The sequence below is a fragment of the Lissotriton vulgaris genome, chromosome 5, assembly GCF_964263255.1.
Source record: "Lissotriton vulgaris chromosome 5, aLisVul1.2, whole genome shotgun sequence".
Lineage (NCBI taxonomy): Eukaryota > Metazoa > Chordata > Amphibia > Caudata > Salamandridae > Lissotriton > Lissotriton vulgaris.
Window position 1 is genome coordinate 1,475,581,073 of NC_141693.1, and position 20,157 is coordinate 1,475,601,229.

The window sequence follows — 20,157 nt, forward strand, 5'->3', positions numbered from 1 at the left end:
GATGTCCCCACTCCCTTCGCCCTTTTTAGGTCTCGTGGCGTTAACCGCGCGAAGCGTGGTCTCGCCAGAGACCTATTGTTAGCGACTCTGCTTTCCAGGAATGAAAGAGTCTGAATTGAGCGGGCCACGCGCACGCGAACGCGCGTTCCATTGAGCAGCTTATGGTTCCCTTCCAATGTGTGCTTAGAGAGATAGTGCTTTCACTTTGTTTAAGTTTCGTTTTTACTGCTGTCCAGATGGCTCTGGGAGTGCGCGGTTAGAGCGATAGTGTTGCCAGCTTTCATTTTCTTTGCACACACGCAGAGACATACACATACGCACACACACTAGCGCACATACACGCATGCATACACACGAGCGCACAGAGACACACACCCCCCGCTGCACACACACAAGAGCGCACGCGCACACACACACACACGAGCGCACAGAGACAACCCCCTCCCCCATAGCCGCCCCCCACTTCAACTAAGCCCCACTCACTTCACTTCGGAATTTAGCCGCCACCGTGGGGCTCTCCCTCGGGCATGGGAGCCCCGCTTCACCACTGCTCCTCTGGTCGGGCACTCCGTGGGAGCGGGCTTCCAGCAGAAACTGAAGTCCCGCCCCACAGCAGGTTTTTTCTATTCCTGCTTCCGCTCTCTTGCCCTGGGGTCGCATATCTGGTATGGGTTTTACCTTTTTTTTTTACAATAGCGATCGTTTTTTTATTGTTATTGTTATTTATGTAATGTGAATGTATAGCGCAAACTTTACCCGAAGGTGTTGCTCGTTATTACTGGTTTGGCCCCAGAACAGCCTGATAGGGGGACATCTTTTTCCGACTGCTGAACACTTTGTACGTCGTGGGCTGAACTCTCCTCACGACCCGTGTGATGCTTCCCGAGGGCTCCTGCTGCGGGGCAACAGGTGGAAGAGAGCCCGTGAAGTGAAGCGGGGTACGGCCTGTACTGCATGGATCCTCTCCAGAGCTTATACTTAAACATGCAGCTGAGGCAGCAAAGTCTTTACATTGAGAAACTTCACTGCATTTATCCAGCCAGGTTGCCCCCAGTAAAAAGAAGGAAGCACCGTTACAGCTGTGAGCCCGTGCCTAAGGTGCATCATCAGAGCTGTGTGAATAATAACAGCTGTGAGCCAGTGCCTAAGGTGCATCAGAGCTGTGTAATTAATAACTGCGTCAGCCCCGTGCGTGAGGTGCATCATCAGAGCTGTGTGAATAACAGCTGTGAGCCCGTGCCTAAGGTGCATCAGAGCTGTGTAAATAATAACTGTGTCCGCCCCGTGCGTGAGGTGCATCATCAGAGCTGTGTGAATGATAACTGTGTCAACCCTGTGTGTGAGGTGCATCATCAGAGCTGTGTGAATAATAACTGTGTCAGCTCCGTGCATGAGGTGCATCATCAGAGCTGTGTGAATAATAGCTGTGAGCCCGTGCTGGATGTGCATCATCCTAGCTGTGTGAATAATAACAGCTGTGAGCCCGTGCCTAAGGTGCATCAGAACTGTGTGATAACTGCGTCAGCCCAGTGCGTGAGGTGCATCATCAGAGCTGTGTGAATAATAACAGCTGTGAGCACGTGCCTAAGGTGCATCATCAGAGCTGTGTGAATAATAACAGCTGTGAGCCAGTGCCTAAGGTGCATCAGAGCTGTGTAAATAATAACTGCGTCAGCCCCGTGCGTGAGGTGCATCATCAGAGCTGTGTGAATAACAGCTGTGAGCCCGTGCCTAAGGTGCATCAGAGCTGTGTAAATAATAACTGTGTCCGCCCCGTGCGTGAGGTGCATCATCAGAGCTGTGTGAATAATAACTGTGTCAGCTCCGTGCATGAGGTGCATCATCAGAGCTGTGTGAATAATAGCTGCGAGCCCGTGCTGGAGGTGCATCATCCTAGCTGTGTGAATAATAACAGCTGTGAGCCCGTGCCTAAGGTGCATCAGAACTGTGTGATAACTGCGTCAGCCCAGTGCGTGAGGTGCATCATCAGAGCTGTGTGAATAACAGCTGTGAAGCCCATGCCTGAGGTGCATGATCAAAGCTGTGTAAATAACTGCGTTTGCCCCGTGCGTGAGGTGCATCATCAGAGCTGTGTGAATAATAGCTGTGAGCCCGTGCGTGAAGTGCATCATCCGAGCTGTGTGAATAATAACTGCGGCAGCCCCGTGCGTGAGGTGCATCATCCACATTGCTCAGGTCACCCAAATTCCTGCACTCTACCACACTGCTTTCAAAAACAGAATACTCTTGCACACACTCTCACTGCTCACCAATTCAAAGTGTGCAAAAATTGTTATGCACCGCATTGTCCTACACAATGCCAATAACTCAAACTTTAATGCTGCGAGACCTATTGCATTGTAAATGCTTGTTTCCATTTAGGTAGTGCATTTCACTAAATATGCTGCTTAGGTGATACTCTGCTGGAGTGAAAAGTGTTGACAGTCGGCTAATAACTCCAGTGCTGGAAATATTTAGCAATGCTGTGTAGCTGGCAAACTAACCAAAACTAAAGGATTTTGGCTGCAAGAAAAAATCCTACAACTGGAAAGAAAGTGCACTTAACTTGAAGTTTTTTTACATTGTTAGGTGTGGCCTTACAGAAAAGCTGTCTGCAAGCAGTGGTGGCTGGTGATCTTTGAAAGTGGCGAGGCATACTGTTTGCACTGATTTCAGGGGAGCCTGGCCAAGTTCTTCTAGGAGGCTATGGCGGGGGGAAGGGTTTGTATTCAGAGGAAAACATTTTTTTAAATAAATTGAGTCAAAGAGTGCATTTTAAAGCACAATGTCCACATAAATCTGCTAAAAAACATGGAATTTGAAAGGTCTCATTAAATACTCATTCACATTGTGTGCCAAGCTCATGAACCCTGATGCTCCCCGGGATTATGGGTGTCACCCACACGCCCTGGGTTGCCCCCTTAAACCTGAAATACACACAATTCGCCAGTGCCAGATTTGCCATTTACTTCATCCATATGGCATACTCGGATATGTCAGAAATGACCTAGCATTATGGGGGCCATCATTTTGTCCTGGGTGCTGCTGTAAACCAATAATTACACACAATATACAAGTGCCAGAATGCTGCCATTGATTCCATCTACATTCTACAAGTGACTCACCTATCAGAAAAAATGACCTCTTATGTAAGAGCCATCACTTTGTCGTGGTTGCCTGACACCCCCTGCTCTCCCCCCCCCCCCCCCCCCCCCCCCAATCGCCACACTGCTGGCACTCCATGCCGTATGTGATGTTTTTTAGCAAAATGTTTATCCTCCCTAATAAATATTTTCACCTGTATGCCAGAAGCAGTATTTTATCATATGTCTTGTATGCCAAGAATTTCTCTCCGTACACCAGGGCCAGCAGCAGACTACCTAGCTTCACTCACTCATGCTCACTTACAATTCACTCACACGCATTCTTAGTCATTCTCACTCAAACCTCAATCTCTTATACTGCAAATCGCTCCGTCTCTCTTATTCTCATTCATTCTCCGTTGCATTTATTCTCACTCAGCTGTCACCCATTCTGTGACTTTCACTCTCATACACATGCGCTCACTCACTGACCTACTCTCATTTACATTTGCTCACAATTTAATTCCCACTCTCACTAATTCTCACTCACTCAAACGTAGTCTCACTCATTCTCACTGTTACATTTTCACTCATTCTTCCATTTCTCTCCCATATTCATGCTCTCACTCACACACGAATACCCACATTTGTGCCCCCCCTTGCCTTCCGTTGTGCATACAGGTCTGGTTGAGCTGACAAGCTGGTTAGATTCTCTAGTCTGGCACACATCTCTCTCCTACCTCAGTCACTCTGCCATCTTGCCACAGGGTGGGGTTAGTGTGGCTTCAGATCCCACCCCTCCCTGTGGTGAAATGAAAGGACGATTGACGGCTACATCTAGGCACTGCAGGCCTTGAGCCTCAAGTGTTCGAGGTTGCCTGAATGGTTGACACTCCGGCGTGTCACTAATGGAGAAGCAGCGGGCCATGTTAGTCCCATGAGACCAGTGCTGAACCTTCGCTGCCTCTGGAAAATCGGTCTAATGGCAGGTGTAAGCAGACAGATTGTATTCCTCTGGTTCAAGCGACGGTCTTCATTTTTATTACACCAATAGAGACTAATAGGCTATCATTCACTACTGGTATAATAATAAAAAAATGGGGCTGAAATAAGAAGGGCAACGAATGGATGCCCATAAGGATTAGCCACCTCTGCCTGTAAAATGTATTGCTACCAATTCTTTACATTATAAAAAAAAATCGAAGTGGACTTTGGCTCCACCCAGAGGAGAACCACAGTCCATTGCCTATTCGGTGTACTATTCCACCTTCAGAAAGTGCTTCTATTCAGATGTATGAGGGGCTAATATTTTTTTTTTACATCTGAAAAAGAACACACCATTGTGCCATTCGCTATGCTCCGTCTCCTATCTCGTATATGCCTTCTTTACAGAAAGCCAGCCATTTTGTTTGCTTCCTAGCATATAAGCACGCAACGTAGTTCAATAGCTTTAATGTGTTGGCACATTAAAGCCAGACCTATTGGCTATGCCAGGGCTTGTTCACGAATACTCTCAGCTGCTTCCACTTGTAATATCGTGAAGAATACAGGGCAGGTGAGTTACTCTTATGTAAGCCACTCATACATCCACAACTCATTACACGTTTTAAAATTAATTCCTGGTATTTTCAGCTTAAAGTACACCCAGAATCCACAACATTTGTGGAAAAAAGACGGTACCTTTATATTACAAATTTATTTTGGGTCTTATTTGGGGAAGTGGGAAATGCAACTAATTTTCATTTGTTACACACAATGTTGTCCATACTTTAGCAAATTATTGACAGTTAGCTGTATCTGCCGTATACAATATCAAGCTAATGCGCGCCCAGTACCCCTGGCATCCCCACACCAGCTCGATTATAGGGTCTTCCTTTGAAGTCCACTTTGGTCCTTCGATTCTGAGGTACCTGTTCGATTGTCAGTTTCTGGGTTGAGTTTCGCGCATATGCCCAAGGTATGGAGAGCTCTGCACCTTGCCATTTGGGTACACCCATCAGCTGGATTTTCCCAGTTTATGCAAGTACCGAACTGGCGCCATGTTTTCCAAAAGTGCCTCATTCCATGATGAGATACCTTTTTAGAAACATTATGTGACCTGGGCATATCTGATAGTCGTAACCAGATAGGACGGTGCGGAGCATTGCAGAACTAGTCTGGTCTGAACAGTGAACACCAAACCAGAAAATCAATTCTAGTTTTTAATATGGGTTTATGGGCTGGAAAGGAGCTTTGATATATCTCCTCCCAGGACCACTTGCTAACACCACTTCACAGCTCATGGAATTAATCTCCCCACACGTAATCTCAGCCAAGAATTTCTTACTTCTCGGTGATTTTAACGTGCCCAGTGAAAACCCTGATAACCTCGATGCGGCAACCCTTCTGACTGACCTGTTCACACTCAACCTAACTAAAATAAATGATGAACCCACTCAAAAGGCAGGTCATACGTTAGATATATTTCTAACAAACTCCCCCAACATTTCTTATGGGGCAACGTCCCCCTTGACTTGGTCAGATCACTCTATGATAAAGTTCCATATTAACGGCCCAAAAGCACAGACTGTACAAAAACACTACCCTAAAAAATACTTCAGACAATGGCATAAGCTCATGCCCTCACATTTTCAGACTGCTTTTATTCCTCCACAAATCTCTGAAACTGATAATGTAGAGGAGTGCCTTGCCTTCTTTAATACCAGCTTGCTATCCGCTATGGACAGCTTAGCCCCCCTAAAACAATCCTCCACGACCATTAAGCAGAGCCAGATGTCGTGGTATTCTGCCACTCTCCACTTTGACGTTCAAGTTTTTTGCACTGACTTTTTTCAGTCGCACCGTTCACATGGCGCACCAGATAAAGATAGATCCAAGTATGCACTGACACAGTACCACAAAAATCTGAAAAACGCTTGCAAAACGCACATCGCATCCCAACTTGATTTAGCAGGGAGTACTCCGAGAACTCTCTACCAGATCTTAAAAACATTCACCATCCCCAAAGCCTGCGACATTGGCTATGTTGTCGCATAGTGTTTGAGATGGGGCAGCTTCAGTCATCTAACCCAGAAAAATGATATGATCTACAACAAAATCATATTGGCTAAGGACTCTCATATTGGCCATAAGTATGACCCTCCACCAGCTATTCCCATTTCCCACACTTTGGAGAAAATTCCGATACTTACCACTGAGGAGACTGCTGAAGCACTTCTAAAATTGTCAAATCAGGGTCCCCTTTGGATCTCATTCCTGCAAAAACAACTGGATACTATCTAAACAACTAGCCTGCTCCATCCTAAATTGCTCCAAGAGGGAAGGCACTCTCCCACTGGAATGGAAAGCCGCACAGATTCTCCCACATCAGGAAATTCCTAAAATTCCCAGTCTTTATTTCCCTTACATGGCAAACTCCTGGAAAAACACATTAACAAGCACTTTCGTTGAATCCTCAAACTGCTTGGATTCCTCGCAATCCGGATTCCGACTCCGATACAGTACAGAGTCTGCGCTGGTGGCAGTTGGATAACATCAGAAGGCTGTTGGACAAAGGTGAAGCAGTACTTTTGGTGCTGCTTGACCTATCCGCAGCATACAACACTATCTCCCACCAGACTCTACTTAGGAGACTGGGAGATATAGGTCTCATAGGGAATGCCCTGAAGTGGATGGCTAACTTTCTGTCTGGCAGAACTCAGACCATTAACCTGGGTCGCTTCTGCTCACAAACAACCAGGGTGACCAAGGGAGTACCGCAGGGCTCATGTTTGAGACCTACCTTGTTTAACATTTACATTGCTCCCTTGGCAAGACTATTGGGGAACTTAGGATTTATTCTTATATCCTACGTTGACGACCTCTAACTTCTACTCTCCTTTGACAAAACCAACTCCAAAAATTCAGACCACTTTCTAAGCAGGTATAAAGGTAATCGCGGATTGGATGAAAGAACTTGCTTCAGCTCAATGCAGCTAAATCTGAGATTATGCTGTTCAGTGAAGCAACAATGAAGTGGTCCCCTTGCTGGTAGCCAGATGAACTAGGTTCTGCCCCATGTCCAAAACGGGTAGTAAAAAACCTAGGAGTTCGCTTAGACCACAAACTCACTTTGAGGGAGCACACCACCTCCACCGCTGGAGCCTGCTTCCACAGCCTTCGTCTACTCAGAAGAGTTTTCCCATTATCCACTCGAAAAACATTGATTCAGGCATTCGTCCTCAGCCGTCTGGACTATTGCAACGCCCTGCTGATTTCAGCTAACAATTACTCCATAAGCAAACTGCAGCTTGTCCAGAACACTGCGGCATACCTGGTGACCAATTACCCCCCAGAACCGCACCGCTCCCGCTTCTTCAAAAACTTCCCTGGTTACCAGTGCAGAAGAGGATCAAATTTAAGATCTGCTGCATGGTATACAAGTTGTTCAACAATATAGGCCCAAGCTACCTAAACGACAAATTTGTTCGCTATGTACCTTCTAGACCCCTTCCCTCGGGAGCTAAAGCACTGCTCCAAGTCCTGCGTTTCAAAAAAACCCTCTTAGGTGGCAAAGCCTTTCACCACCCGGCCCAACCTACTGGAATGAACTATCCATACACTTGAGTCAATGCACGGACTATCCAGCATTCAGAAAGTTGTTGAAAATGTCACTGTTCTAAATGTCCCTACTTGGTTAACTATGGATGTCCTAGCGCGGAGATACCCTGATGGGGGTAATTCGGGTGCTTTACAAATAAATTGAGATTTAAAAAATTCGGATAATGTCACACAAGACCATTTGGGGTTTGCATTGAGTACTTTATGCAATGAAAGAGGAGGTGTTACCCATGAGCTTTTTCTTTCAGGGAAAGTGACTTTGAAAATAGACTTTTCCCCTTCACAAAGTTCCTGCAGATATATTCTGTAAGCGTCAGTATCTATGAAGAGGTCTAACGGAGAGATTTTAAGAAATTAGGACCATATTTACTCTACCTCTGTAAACTGCTTCTCCACTTCAACTTCTTATTACATCTGCTTTTGTACACCGATCAGTTTTGTGACAGCGAAAGTCTTTTTGAGAGTTGAAGGGACTTTAATTGGCGGAGGAAAGAGTTCCTTGATATCTTCGTTCCTATACACGCACATCGTCGTGCTGTGCTACTTCCATACACTGCAGTGACTGAGGATCTCCTGGTTGATTGTAAACTGTGAACCTTCTGCACGGAATTAAAATCTTCCTTTTCCTGCAGACACGTGTAAACCCAGGATGAAATGTACTCAAGTTTTCGTCTGATTTTGTTAGAAATAAAACGACTTACCGGTTGCTCTGCTATACTAGAGTGTAGATTTGTATTATTTGTATTATTTAAGATGTCCACCTGTTCGCTTTTGGAAAATCTGATGCAAAAGAAGGCTGTAGAGCATAGCAAGATCTTCTACCTTACATAGAAGCCTATAGAATTCTATTGTCCTGTTATATAGCCGATTAGTCCATGCACTAATGCATATGGAATGTTGTTTTAATGTGTGGGAGTTGGTTAAAAATGTATGGAACAATGCCCTTAATTTTCCCAAATTGAAAACATTTCTAAAATGATTTTAAAGATCTCCATCTCAGACTAGCACCATTTCCATATGAATACTTGAGCAGGTCTTCTTTGAAGGGCATGCCATTTCTTTTTTTTTTTTACTGTACTTTGTATCTTGCTCCATAGAGAGAGAACAAAACAATCACAAGCAAGATGGATGTTCAGAACCTGACCGACGCTGAACTGAAGGAACAGCTAATCAAACATGGGACTTTGCCTGGACCCATCTTACGTATGTGTACTGTTTTTCAGTTATCTGCATGTACATTGCATTTGGCAGAATCCATGATATGGCACAAATGAGACTTACGATGGTTATAAACATTTTATTGTATCTGAGTGACCTGGGATCTTGCAAAACCAACAGGTTATGGAAAAACAAGTGTTAAAGTCTTTGGTTTTCTATACATTGTTTTTGGTGTACTGATGCACGTATGGTGCAAATGCAACCATTCTGTTATTTGAAAATAGTTCAGAGGACAGTTCAAAGTCCTAATTCATTGACTAGTTTGGTGGTTGCATGGCGGTTGCATGGCCGCAGTTACTAAGACTTATTTGAGGCTGCTTTAATGCCTGCTGCTTAAGTCTGAATATAGAAGACCACACTAGTGCGGGTACCCCATCTTTTGATGTTGTCTGCCACCTTTTTTCTTTTAATCTCTACAACATAAGCAGAATGACATAATGAATGCAACAGTCCCTGGGTATGCACTTCATAGCAATTTGCAAATGTTACAGGTGGGAGCGTCTTCCAAGGTAGGTGGGTGAGTCTCAGAGGGCAAAATTGGCCGTCAATGAGTGGATTCATGCACCAGGAGACAATTTAGAAACCATACATATCTTCACTATATTTATGGAGGTAAGGGATGTAGTCTATTACTCCAGGCAACCCAGAGGACGCTTGAGGCATGGAAAGGGGCTGAGAGACAGATGGGGTGGGACCACACATGTACCAGGGAGACCCCTTTGAGGGAGGGGAAACTGCTACTTGAGTTGGGGAAACTGAAAGGCTTTAGGCAATGAGACTTAATTGGAATCTCTAAACTAGGAGATATCCTGGAGCAGGGTGTGTTGGCTTCATTTGGTACACTTCAAGCTACATACCAGCTCAAAGGCATACACACATCACTGCTTGAAACATGCTTGGGCAGCTGAGGGGTTAGATAAGGAGGCGCTAATGGAATATGCCCCACTAGAAGGCCGACCCCTCCAAGAAGAAATCCCTACTAAAGCCATTTCGTACACCTTTAAAACAATACTCAATAACATGCCTGATAAATTGGGTCCACTACGGGCGCAATGGGGAAAGACCAATGGTGTAATGGAAGACATACACTGGGAGGCCGCTCTTATGCACCCACGCAAAGTGGCAATCAAATTACGGCTTCGTCTTATTCAATACAAAATCCTACATAGAATTTATTTTGCTAGAGTAAAATTACATACAATAGGGAGAGCTGAAAGCTGAGATTGTCTTAGATGTCGTACAGAATGTGGTACATTCATACATACCCTTTGGGGATGCACTGAGATTCAGATTTATTGGGATAGGATTGTGAATGAGCCCAATGCCGTATTAGAAGTCCAAATAGATTTGGAACCAAGGTTTCTCCTTTTGGGAATTCCGACCGATGTGGATATCCCACAACGTAAACTTGTACTGGCCAATTTGGGGCTAGTGGTGGCAAAACGTGATATTGCGAAATACTGGGGGCCCCCTCAAATACCAACATTGAAAGAGTGGATGGCATGTCTTGATTTGTACATGGTGGCGGAGCAAGTGACATACAAGGCTAGGGACTGTCCTCGGAAGTTCAGGAAGATATAGGCACCACGGACTATAGCCTAGAAGTGGTGTGGGAGGTAGAGGCAGGGGAATGCAGTATGGAGAAGTGGGAAAAGAGCCTTGAACCATGTAATCTGGGTTCCTAATACTTGTACTCATGACCGGTGTAACCATAACCCTTTATTTTTACATGCCTCTGTGGCTCAGACCCCTCCGTGGATTCCACTGAGACAGATATTTTGTTTTTACAACTGCCATTTTGTCACTGTGATTTTTCATCAAGGGTGCATCATGTACTCCTGCTTTGTTTGAAGTTTGTGTTATTTTTCAAAAATAAAATACAAATATTTATTTAAAAAAAAAAAGAATTGGCCACCAGAATGTGATAAAAGACTATACCCCGACTCCATTTCCCCTCCCCCATAGTAGTCCACCAGTAGGGTTCACAGGCTATCTTTGAAGTAGTCTTGTTTGCAAACCTAATGTGATGTGTCCTCGGTTTGTCTCATAATGTTACACTTCCCATAATGCTCTTGTAGTTGTACACACTTTTAAATCTGAAAGTCGTGCAAAAGTAGATTTTCACTTCTAACCACAAATGTCACTTCTACCATTCTGATCTTAGTAGAAGCGGTATCCCATGTGTTAACATTGAAAGTCCAGAATTGCAGCAGTAAATGGCCATGTTGAGGCAATCTGTTTTTATTAATACTATTTTGCAGCAACCAGTGTAGTGATCAGTATGAGCATTTTTGGAATTTTTTATATTTCTTTACAGTCTCTTTATTTATATTACTCATGACACGCCCACCTCCTCGTGACACCCCAGCTCCTCCCCCAGGAGAACAGGAACCCTCTACACCCCCATCACCTCTCACGGCCGCCCGCCACCTACCGCTCTGATACAACCACACAACATCCTTCTCACCATCCCCATAAAGAACAGGATCCCCTACTTCCCACCCTCTGCTCTCACCCCCACCCACCACCTTCCCCCACCCCAATCCACTGCAAACAACCTGAGCACCCATCTCCCCATACCCAACAAGACCCCTCATCACACGACATCCCCACACACCCCCCTAGAGAACAGAACCCCCCCTACTGCTCACCGTTGGCTCTCATCCCCATCCGTCACCTGCCGGCTCTCACCCCCACCCGCAACCTACCCTCCACTCACTCCAGCTCACTCCAAACAACCTGAACACCCATCCCCCCCGAACCCACAGGCAATATAGCACCCACACCCCAACAAGACCCCCGCACTCACGGCCCCGCCCAGACCCCACCCCACACGGATAACACAACCAAAATAAGGCTACCCATCTCCCTGAGATCATCTCTTCCCCAGACCCGACATGGACAACACAGCCACCATTAAGCTACCCAACACCCTGAGACTCTTTGCCCCCCCCCCCCCCCGTAGGCCCATCACACCCACACAGGTCAAGTCCTGTTACCTCAACGAATTAGAGACTGAGCAGTGACTCTCCATGCTGGAAACCCAGAAAACAACTATAATGCGGGGCCTTAGTGAAATGCTAGCCAACCTCGCAGCCCCCCAGCAACCGCATCAAACCCACTCCTCCACTACCCAGATACAGCAAAGACCGGCCACTGTCCCCCCCCCCCCCCTCCATCCCCCCCCCCCCAGAGATGGGTAGCTAACCCCCTCCCCAATCTGACACAGAGACTAAAAAGAACCAGACGCTATGTCTGAGAGTGGTGCGGCGGATCTCGCCTGCTCGTACGTCAATCTTATTGCGGTCACCCTCCAATTCAAAATCCAGGTGATCACCGGACTAGGAAGAGACCAAGCCCCTCCATACTCACCTAGACCACCAACCACCCGCATTAACATCCCCATGGCTCCCTAACGAAGAAACCCAAAACAGACGACCCCCACAAACTGCATGCTCATAAACTGCAGATCAGCCACCAAACATGCCACAGAACTAGCAGAATCCATCCTCTCTCACGGCATAGACATAGCATTCATCACCGAAACCTGGCTTAATGATTCCTCCCTACCACTTCTGGACACTCTCGTCCCCCCCCCAGGCTTTAAAATCACCAACAAAGACAGAAAAGACCAAAGAGGAGGAAGCTTAGCAGTCATCCACCGAGACAATATTTCCGTGACGGAAACAGACTCCTCCAACCACAACACCTTTTAGTACAATAACTGTCAACATCAACACTTGCAACAACAAAAAACACTAATCTGCCAGCTTATCTACCACCCCCCAGGCAACTCCACCACTTTCACTGAACACCTGTCTGACCTGATTGCCCACTGCTCACTACGAGATGCGAAAAACCTTATTCTAGGCGACCTCAACCTACACTGGAATGAAGATAACAGCCCGCTAATCCAAAACCTGAGTGAGTTATTATGCAATAACAACCTTGCGCAACACTGCACAGAAACAACTCGCACCAAAGGAGCAACCCTAGATGAGATAATAGCCAAACGTGACAGTGACAATAAACCACACCCTGCCCGTAGATTGGTCCGACCACCACTAAAATGAATCCTCTGCCACCTCACTCAGCCAGCTACTCTACAACCCCCCCCCACTCAAGAACAGCCCAAATGGACCAGAAATCTCACTCAGATCAACATGATTGACCTGGAGGAAAAAGTCAACTCCCTCCTCATTACCTCCTCGGATGATCTATCCACGACAGAACTCACTGACCAATAGAACACATCCCTGGCATCCATTCAAGACACTCTGAAACTGAAGAAAAAAAACAGGAACATCCCATCCAGCTCCTGGTTCAATACGGACATCAACAACAAAAGGAGACAACTTAGAGCCATAGAAAGACTCTGGAGAAACAACCCCTCCGCAAGCCTTCTCGAACAACTCAAACCAGCTCGGAGAAAATTTAAAAAAAAACACATCCGTAATGAAACATTTTTTTTTTCTGCTTCGCCCTGGACAATGCAAAAGCGGGCCCAATGAACTGTTTAAAATCATCCAGCAACAAACCACCAAGCCCTCCGTACCCACCACCCAGGTCTCCAGGGAACTGTGAGAAAACTTCGCCTTCTTCAAAGAAAAAATCTCCAAGATTGAACACTCGCTAGACACCAGCACCAATTCTTCCTGCGAATGCCTGCCCCCAGTTCCAATAGAAAGCACATGCCTACACCACACAAATACATGGAAGTCCTTCAATCCCATCACGGAAACCGAGATTATCACGCTAATCTCCACCTCCAAACCCGCATCTCGCATCCTGGACCCTATACCAACTCAATTGACCAAAAAACTCACTCTCCATAGCCCCGTTCTGGTGCAGAATTATCAACCGCTCCCTGAGATCTGGCATCATACCTGAATGCCTTAAGTCGGCCAAGTAACGCCACTACTGGAAAACCCAGGCCTTGACTGCATGGACCTGAACAATTTCAGACTCTTCTCCAATCTCCGCCTCCTATCCAAAATTATCGAGAAATGCGTCCTTTCACAACTGACTCCGCACATGGACAACATCAACCTTCTTGACCTCCACCAATCGGGATTCAGAAAATGTTACTTGACTGAGCTGGCGATCCTCAATATCGCAGATGATATCCATAAGTCACTGGATTCCGATCACTGCTGCCTTCTCATTCTCCTCGACCTATCGGCAGCTTTTGACACGGTAGATCACCAACTTTCTCATCAAGGCCCTACAAGAAAGGGTCGGTAGCGATGAGAAGGTCCTCCGCTGGTTCACTTCCTTCCTCCAGAATCGCTTGCAAAGAATAAAAATCAAAAACTTTACCTTCGACCTCCACCCTGTCAGCAGAGGTGTGCCCCAAGGCTCAGTGCTCTCACCACAACTGTTCAACATATAATTGGAACCCCTCACCACCATACTTAAAAAGGCAAATATCCCCTTCCACCTATACGCCGATGACACCCAGATCTATCTAGAAACGACATCCTCAGACTTAACAACACTCTAAAAGAAATTCAAGGCTGGCTGTCACAAAATCACCTTAAACTCAAACCGGACAAAACGGAGATCCTCCCATCTCCAACAAAGAAGAGAACCCACCAATCGCAGAATGGCTTAAAGCTGTGGATGCTCTAAACTGTAATCTCACCCTGGCTAACTCTGTAAAATCCCTAGGAATCACCCTAGACCCTAAACTGGACATGACCAACCACATCAAAAACTCTGCAAAAACTTCCTTCCTCAACCTAAAGCTTCTCTACAAAATTAAACCATTCATCCCTACTAAAGACCTCAAACAAGCCACCCAATCACTGGTGCTAGCCAAACTTGACTATGGCAACGCAACTTTAACCGGCACCACAAAATCCCACCTGGCTCCCCTCAAAACGACCCTCAACGCAGCAATGGTCACTGGAATCAGGAAATACGACCACATTTCACCAGCACTAAGAGAACTAAAATGGCTCCCAGTTGAACAGAGCTAATTTCAGAACTGCCTGCCTCACGCACAAAGCTCTTCACACTGGAAAACGGCCTATCTGGCCGCCAAACTCAAGAGGGCCGGTAAGACAAGTAACCTCAGGAGCTCAAACTCCCTCCTTCTCATTCCCTTGAGAACACCAAACATAAAACCGCCAGGAGGTCATTTGCTGGAAACACGCCAAAAATCTGGAACTCCACCGCAGCAGATATAAGAATTATCCCGGCCTTCACAAAATGTAAAAAAAAACTAAAAGCCCTCCTCCTCAACCGCTCCCTCCCGAATGGATAGCCGCCGCCTTCACGCTATCCTTGACGCCGTTGCTTTCTGACTTTAAATCGCTCAAATCCGCCTCGGCCCGCATCAAGACGAGTGTGCAAAAAATGAGACTGCCTCAAGATTCTCAGACTACCTCAATAAAGCATTTAACGAGGGTACCTTAGGACTCAACCACTACCTCAAGAAGCCTCCGCACTCTTGGACTGCCGAAATTTGTTTAAGACCGCTCTACTATGTAACTATTATGAAACACTGTTGTAAAGTGCTCCGTTACCCCCGGGTCAGGTCAGCGCTATATAAAACTCGCCCTCCCCTTATCCTCCCCCCCCCCCCCCCCCCCCCCCCAACAAAAACAAAAAACATCCAGGAGGCAAATGGGTAGGGGGGAGGTGTTACCAGCGTGTGTCTCAATATATATGACCTTTTAGATCTAACAATGAAGCTACTTTTAGAATATCACTGCCCTCTCGCCCACCCTCCCGTATGAAAACGGGACTCTGTGTAGCACAATTTGAAGACTGGGAGTAATGAAGTTGAGATGGAGGTTCAAGAACTCCACCTACAGCATCTTATATATTCTAGTCCTAACGGGTCCAGCTGAAAAGCTTTCAACATCTTGCTGAATTGAATTTCTGATGGCTGCATCTCCTTGCAGATTCATCACCGTATCATTACTACCATCAGGGTTGTCTGGAAAATGTTTGCATCCAGGCACAATCTGGTGGCACTAGAGTTCTTGCTGAAGAAGAGTAGCAACTGGAGCCAGATGGCACAACCTCTCTAGACTATATTAGCAGCCAACCTCAAAACTGTCCCTTCCTGTTTTTTCAATGGCTTATTGAAGTGGTCTGGAGCACTTTTGAAGTTTCACTGACAAACTCTTCAGAATTTCACAGCTAATAGGTAGATTTTCTCATTGATGGAAATCTGTATTTGAGCCTTTTTGGACCACCTTGACAACTGTATGTGGTGTCTGGGGTTGTAACGTGATGCTGGCCTTCCTGAGACTCTTGCACCATCAGACACCCAAAGGCCTCCAGGAATTAGTGGTGAGAGGCCAAGTAATTTCTGATTAAGGCCCACATAGAAACTCTAAAGCGACACCCCTCACCCCATCGTAAGTCACCTTCAAAAGAATAGTCTCTTAAGAAGATCCCAAGAGAAACACAACGTTTAATAGGAAAGATCATTCTTATTCTGAGATCTGTCTTACTCTAGGCGCCTGTCGAAGTCTGGACTATCCTCCCCATGCCAAAGAAGGCAAGACTGGAGTCTCATGGGTTTTCTGCTGACCCCGTGCAGGTTGAGCCCTTCCAGCTAGTGATGCTGGACCTTTTCATGACCACTCTGCATCCCTCTGAGCTACTCCCCAAAAGGGTGGCAGTAGGGCCGGAGTTTGAGGGCATTCCTGTGTGCTTAGCAGCTCTGACCCAAACATCTCTGATGCTGTGCCTCCTTGGGCTTTGGACCCAACATGTATGGAAAGGGCACCTCCCTTGTTTGGCTGTAAGATCAGCACCAAAATGTCCCTGAGCAAAGACTGTATTGCTCATGGGGCCAACTACAATGCGACCCAGGAATTAATTGGGGAAATCTTAATCATCCGTGTGATGGAGAATGTCAATACCAACATTAATGGTGAACCCCAATGTGAACCCCTCAACAGGGCCAGAAGGCTTACATTGTTTTGGGGACATCTTCGATCTGATTCTCATGCCAATGCTTTGGAGGATAAGGTCTGTTATACATGGACAGAGGATGAGGACTCTGGTTGATCACCTTCTACCACCTTACAATAATTATGCTGGCCTCCACATGGGCATAAACATTAGCAAAACCTATGTGTCTGGCTTTTTAACCAATAACACCTTATACATCATTCATATGTCCACGTTACTCTTTCTGTACACATGCAAAATGGCGTCAAACCTGCATTTCTTTTATACACAAACACTTGAGAACATTGCAGTGGTGGCAGAAGTGGTAATGATGGCAGTAGTGTTGATGGCGGTAGCAGTGGTGGTTGTGATGATAGCAGTGGTCATAGTGGTGGTGATGATTACAGTACTCTCAGTGGTAGTACCGTCAGTGATGGTAGTAGAGGTGGTGATGGTGGAAAGAGTATTTGATAGTGGTTGTAGAGGTAGCAGTGATGGTAATGTTGGTATTAGTGGTAGAAATTATGGTAGTTGTGATGGTGAGGATAGGACTGATTTAGTAATAGTGGTGATGGTGCTTGGTAAAATGCTGTGCACATAATTCTGATTTTGGTGGTTATGGTGGTTATGGTAGTGTTAGTAGTGGTGAGTATGGGGATAGTGGTGCTGGTGGTGCAAGTGCTGCAGTGCAGGATAGATTGTTAATACTTAAACAACCAACTTCTTTTTCGTCTTCTGATTAAGGATGGAAAGGTGCTTAGAGCAAAAAGGAACAGCAGGCGGTGTTGCAGGACTGGGTGAGGTGCATTTAGAGGCATATGCAGGTACATGTAGAAAATGGAACAAAGTGCTTTGCCTGCGAGTCTGTAGGAATAGCTGGAATGTAGTGCTGGAATTAGGTGCTTTGAGGGCTTAATGCAGGTTTTCATTCTAGAGTTCTCACGAGGGTGTGGCTGCACAATAGATCAACTCTGGTTTCACTTCCAGCTAAATCTCAGGATCCTGTTCCATAAGTTCCATTGCATCATGGTGGAGAGTGTCACAATAAGTGCAGCATCGTATCGGCTTTAAAAGCCGATGTTTGCAGTGCAGAACATGGACCTAAGACGAGCAAGTGGTAGGATCTTCTTTCACAAAGAAAAGCAAAAAAAAGAGTAGATGGCGAAGAAAACCACCCATAGTTTCACCAGTCGGAATCCAATTTGATCAGTTTTAAAACTTTTGGAGGATGTTCATTCCAAATGTACTGCAGAAATAAACTACTGTCTAGGTACCGAGGTGACCCCTGGTAATTTGCTTACCAACTTTTTGAAAATAAATATGGTAATTGAGGACTTACTGACTGCTAGGAGTCGAAAGTTGAGGAAAACCCAGGTGGTTTGGTTCGACAAAAATTGTGCCTTGGCATTAACTAAACTATAACTGGCCCTAGATGTCAAGCCCAGAGATACAGAAAAATTCAGAGAGGAGCACCATAACTATAAGACCTCGTTGGCAAAGCGGAAAAAGGAATTACAAAAAGAGGCTTTGTCTAATTTGGATATGGCGGCAGCTACTAAAAACCATGAGTTATTCTGGGATACCATTAATTGTCCTTTTAAAAAAAATGAAAATATCCCCGAAATTACCTCCCATGTAAGCTGTAGTGCCTGGATAGTTCATTTTTCTAGGATTTTTAACTCAGATGGGTTGATTTTAGACACAATTACGGAAACAAATCGAAATGGCAGAAAAAGCAGTTATCCATCGGTTTGACTGAGGTATATGAGGGACTAAGAAAGAGCAAGGGCGGTAAAGCCCCGGGCCCCGATGGGGTACCTGTGGACCTCTATAAGCATGAGATGGATTTATGGGCACCCATATTGACACGTTTATTTAATGTTGCTATTGAAGATAGGTTACCACCGACATGGGGTCAGTCGATCATTGTTCCCCTTTTTAAGAAGGGCTCGAGGTCAGAGGCATGCAATTATCGTCCCATCTCCCTCCTGGACTCGTCAATCAAGGTTCTAAGTAGAGTCCTCTTAGAGAGATTAGAAGGCTGGGCTGAGGAAAACACTATTTTATCACCAGTGCAGTATGGGTTCAGAAGGGGGTTGGAAACGATGGAGCAGTGTGTAAACCTCAAGCTTATTATTAGCAAATACACAAAAGCTAAAGAAGGTAACTTATTTTTATGTTTCGCCGATTTAAGTTCTGCATTTGATTCGGTTGAACATTCTCTTTTATGGCCAGTTTTATTAGAAATGGGAGCACCAACAGAGATCATTCATTTCCTGGCAAGACTTCACGAAAACTTGTCTAGTAAAGTTCGATTTGGTACTGCTGGTGAATGTACCCCATTTTTTAAGATTAATAGTCATTCGGCAAGGATGTGTTTTGGCACCTCTTTTATTTTCTCTATTTATAAATCAAATTGACCAAACCCTCAGATTAACCCCAGCGGATGCCCCAATTATTACTGGTAACCCCATCCCAGTACTGCTGTGCGCGGATGACGCGGTCCTCCTCTCTCGTACCCAAAATGGTCTGCAATATCTTATTAACAAATTCCAGACCTTTATAACTAGTAGGAAATTGATAATTAATAAAGGTAAAACATTTGTAATGACATGTGGGAAGAAGACCAGAAAAAACAGAACTTTTTATTTAGATGGGGAGAAATTAGAAACTGTTAAAGTTCTGCTACCTTGGCATTACATTCTCCGGAGAGGGAAGGTGGGCCAATGAACAGGAAAGCGTACGTTTTAAAATGGTTAGGAACACTAGTAGTGTTTTTAGATTTGCTGTTAAATTAGGGGGCCGCAGAATAAAGGAGATAGTGTCGATCTATAATTCAAGGTGTCTGTCATCAGCCTTATATGGGGCGGGTGTATGGGGTTACCATACTCAAAGTGGCAAGCTCATTCGGACTGAGGAGAACTCATTTCTGAAACGCTTGCTCTGTGCCCCGGCTTCAGCCTCTACCGAGATAATCCATAGGAAAGTGGGCCTAAATCATGCCAAGGATTTAACAGCCCTGCGCCCATTGGCCTTATGGCGATCAATCTGGTCAAAAATCGAAACCAAGTTTACCCAGGACGTGATAAATGACTGTCTAAAGCTCGATTATTGTACACGCATACCATGGCTTAGCCACATCCAATATTGGTTTAACCACTTCCATGCTAATGACAAGGTCAACTCGTCATGGGTTTTACCTGCCCTGTGCTTATGACGAGTTGACCTTGTCATGAACAATGGGGAATCTGAGATTGCAGCACCCAGCGGGAAAACCCCTTAGCAGCCAAGGTGATAAAATACTCTATGATTTCGACGCTTTTCATGAACCTGAGATGGGGGC

The 20,157-nt window shown here is 45.5% G+C and overlaps 1 protein-coding gene across 5 annotated transcripts in view; it reads left to right on the forward strand.

The window, feature by feature from the left end:
* The window catches only part of LEMD1 (LEM domain containing 1), a 492,643-nt gene that overhangs the window by 86,376 nt on the left and 386,110 nt on the right, over window positions 1-20,157 (forward strand). For all 5 annotated transcript variants that reach the window (XM_086923443.1, XM_086923442.1, XM_086923440.1 and 2 more), the window contains exon 2: window positions 8,780-8,885. In XM_086923443.1, the coding sequence (XP_086779569.1) occupies window positions 8,807-8,885 (79 nt within the window). In that variant the 5' untranslated portion in view covers window positions 8,780-8,806. The remainder of the gene's footprint in view (window positions 1-8,779; window positions 8,886-20,157) is intronic.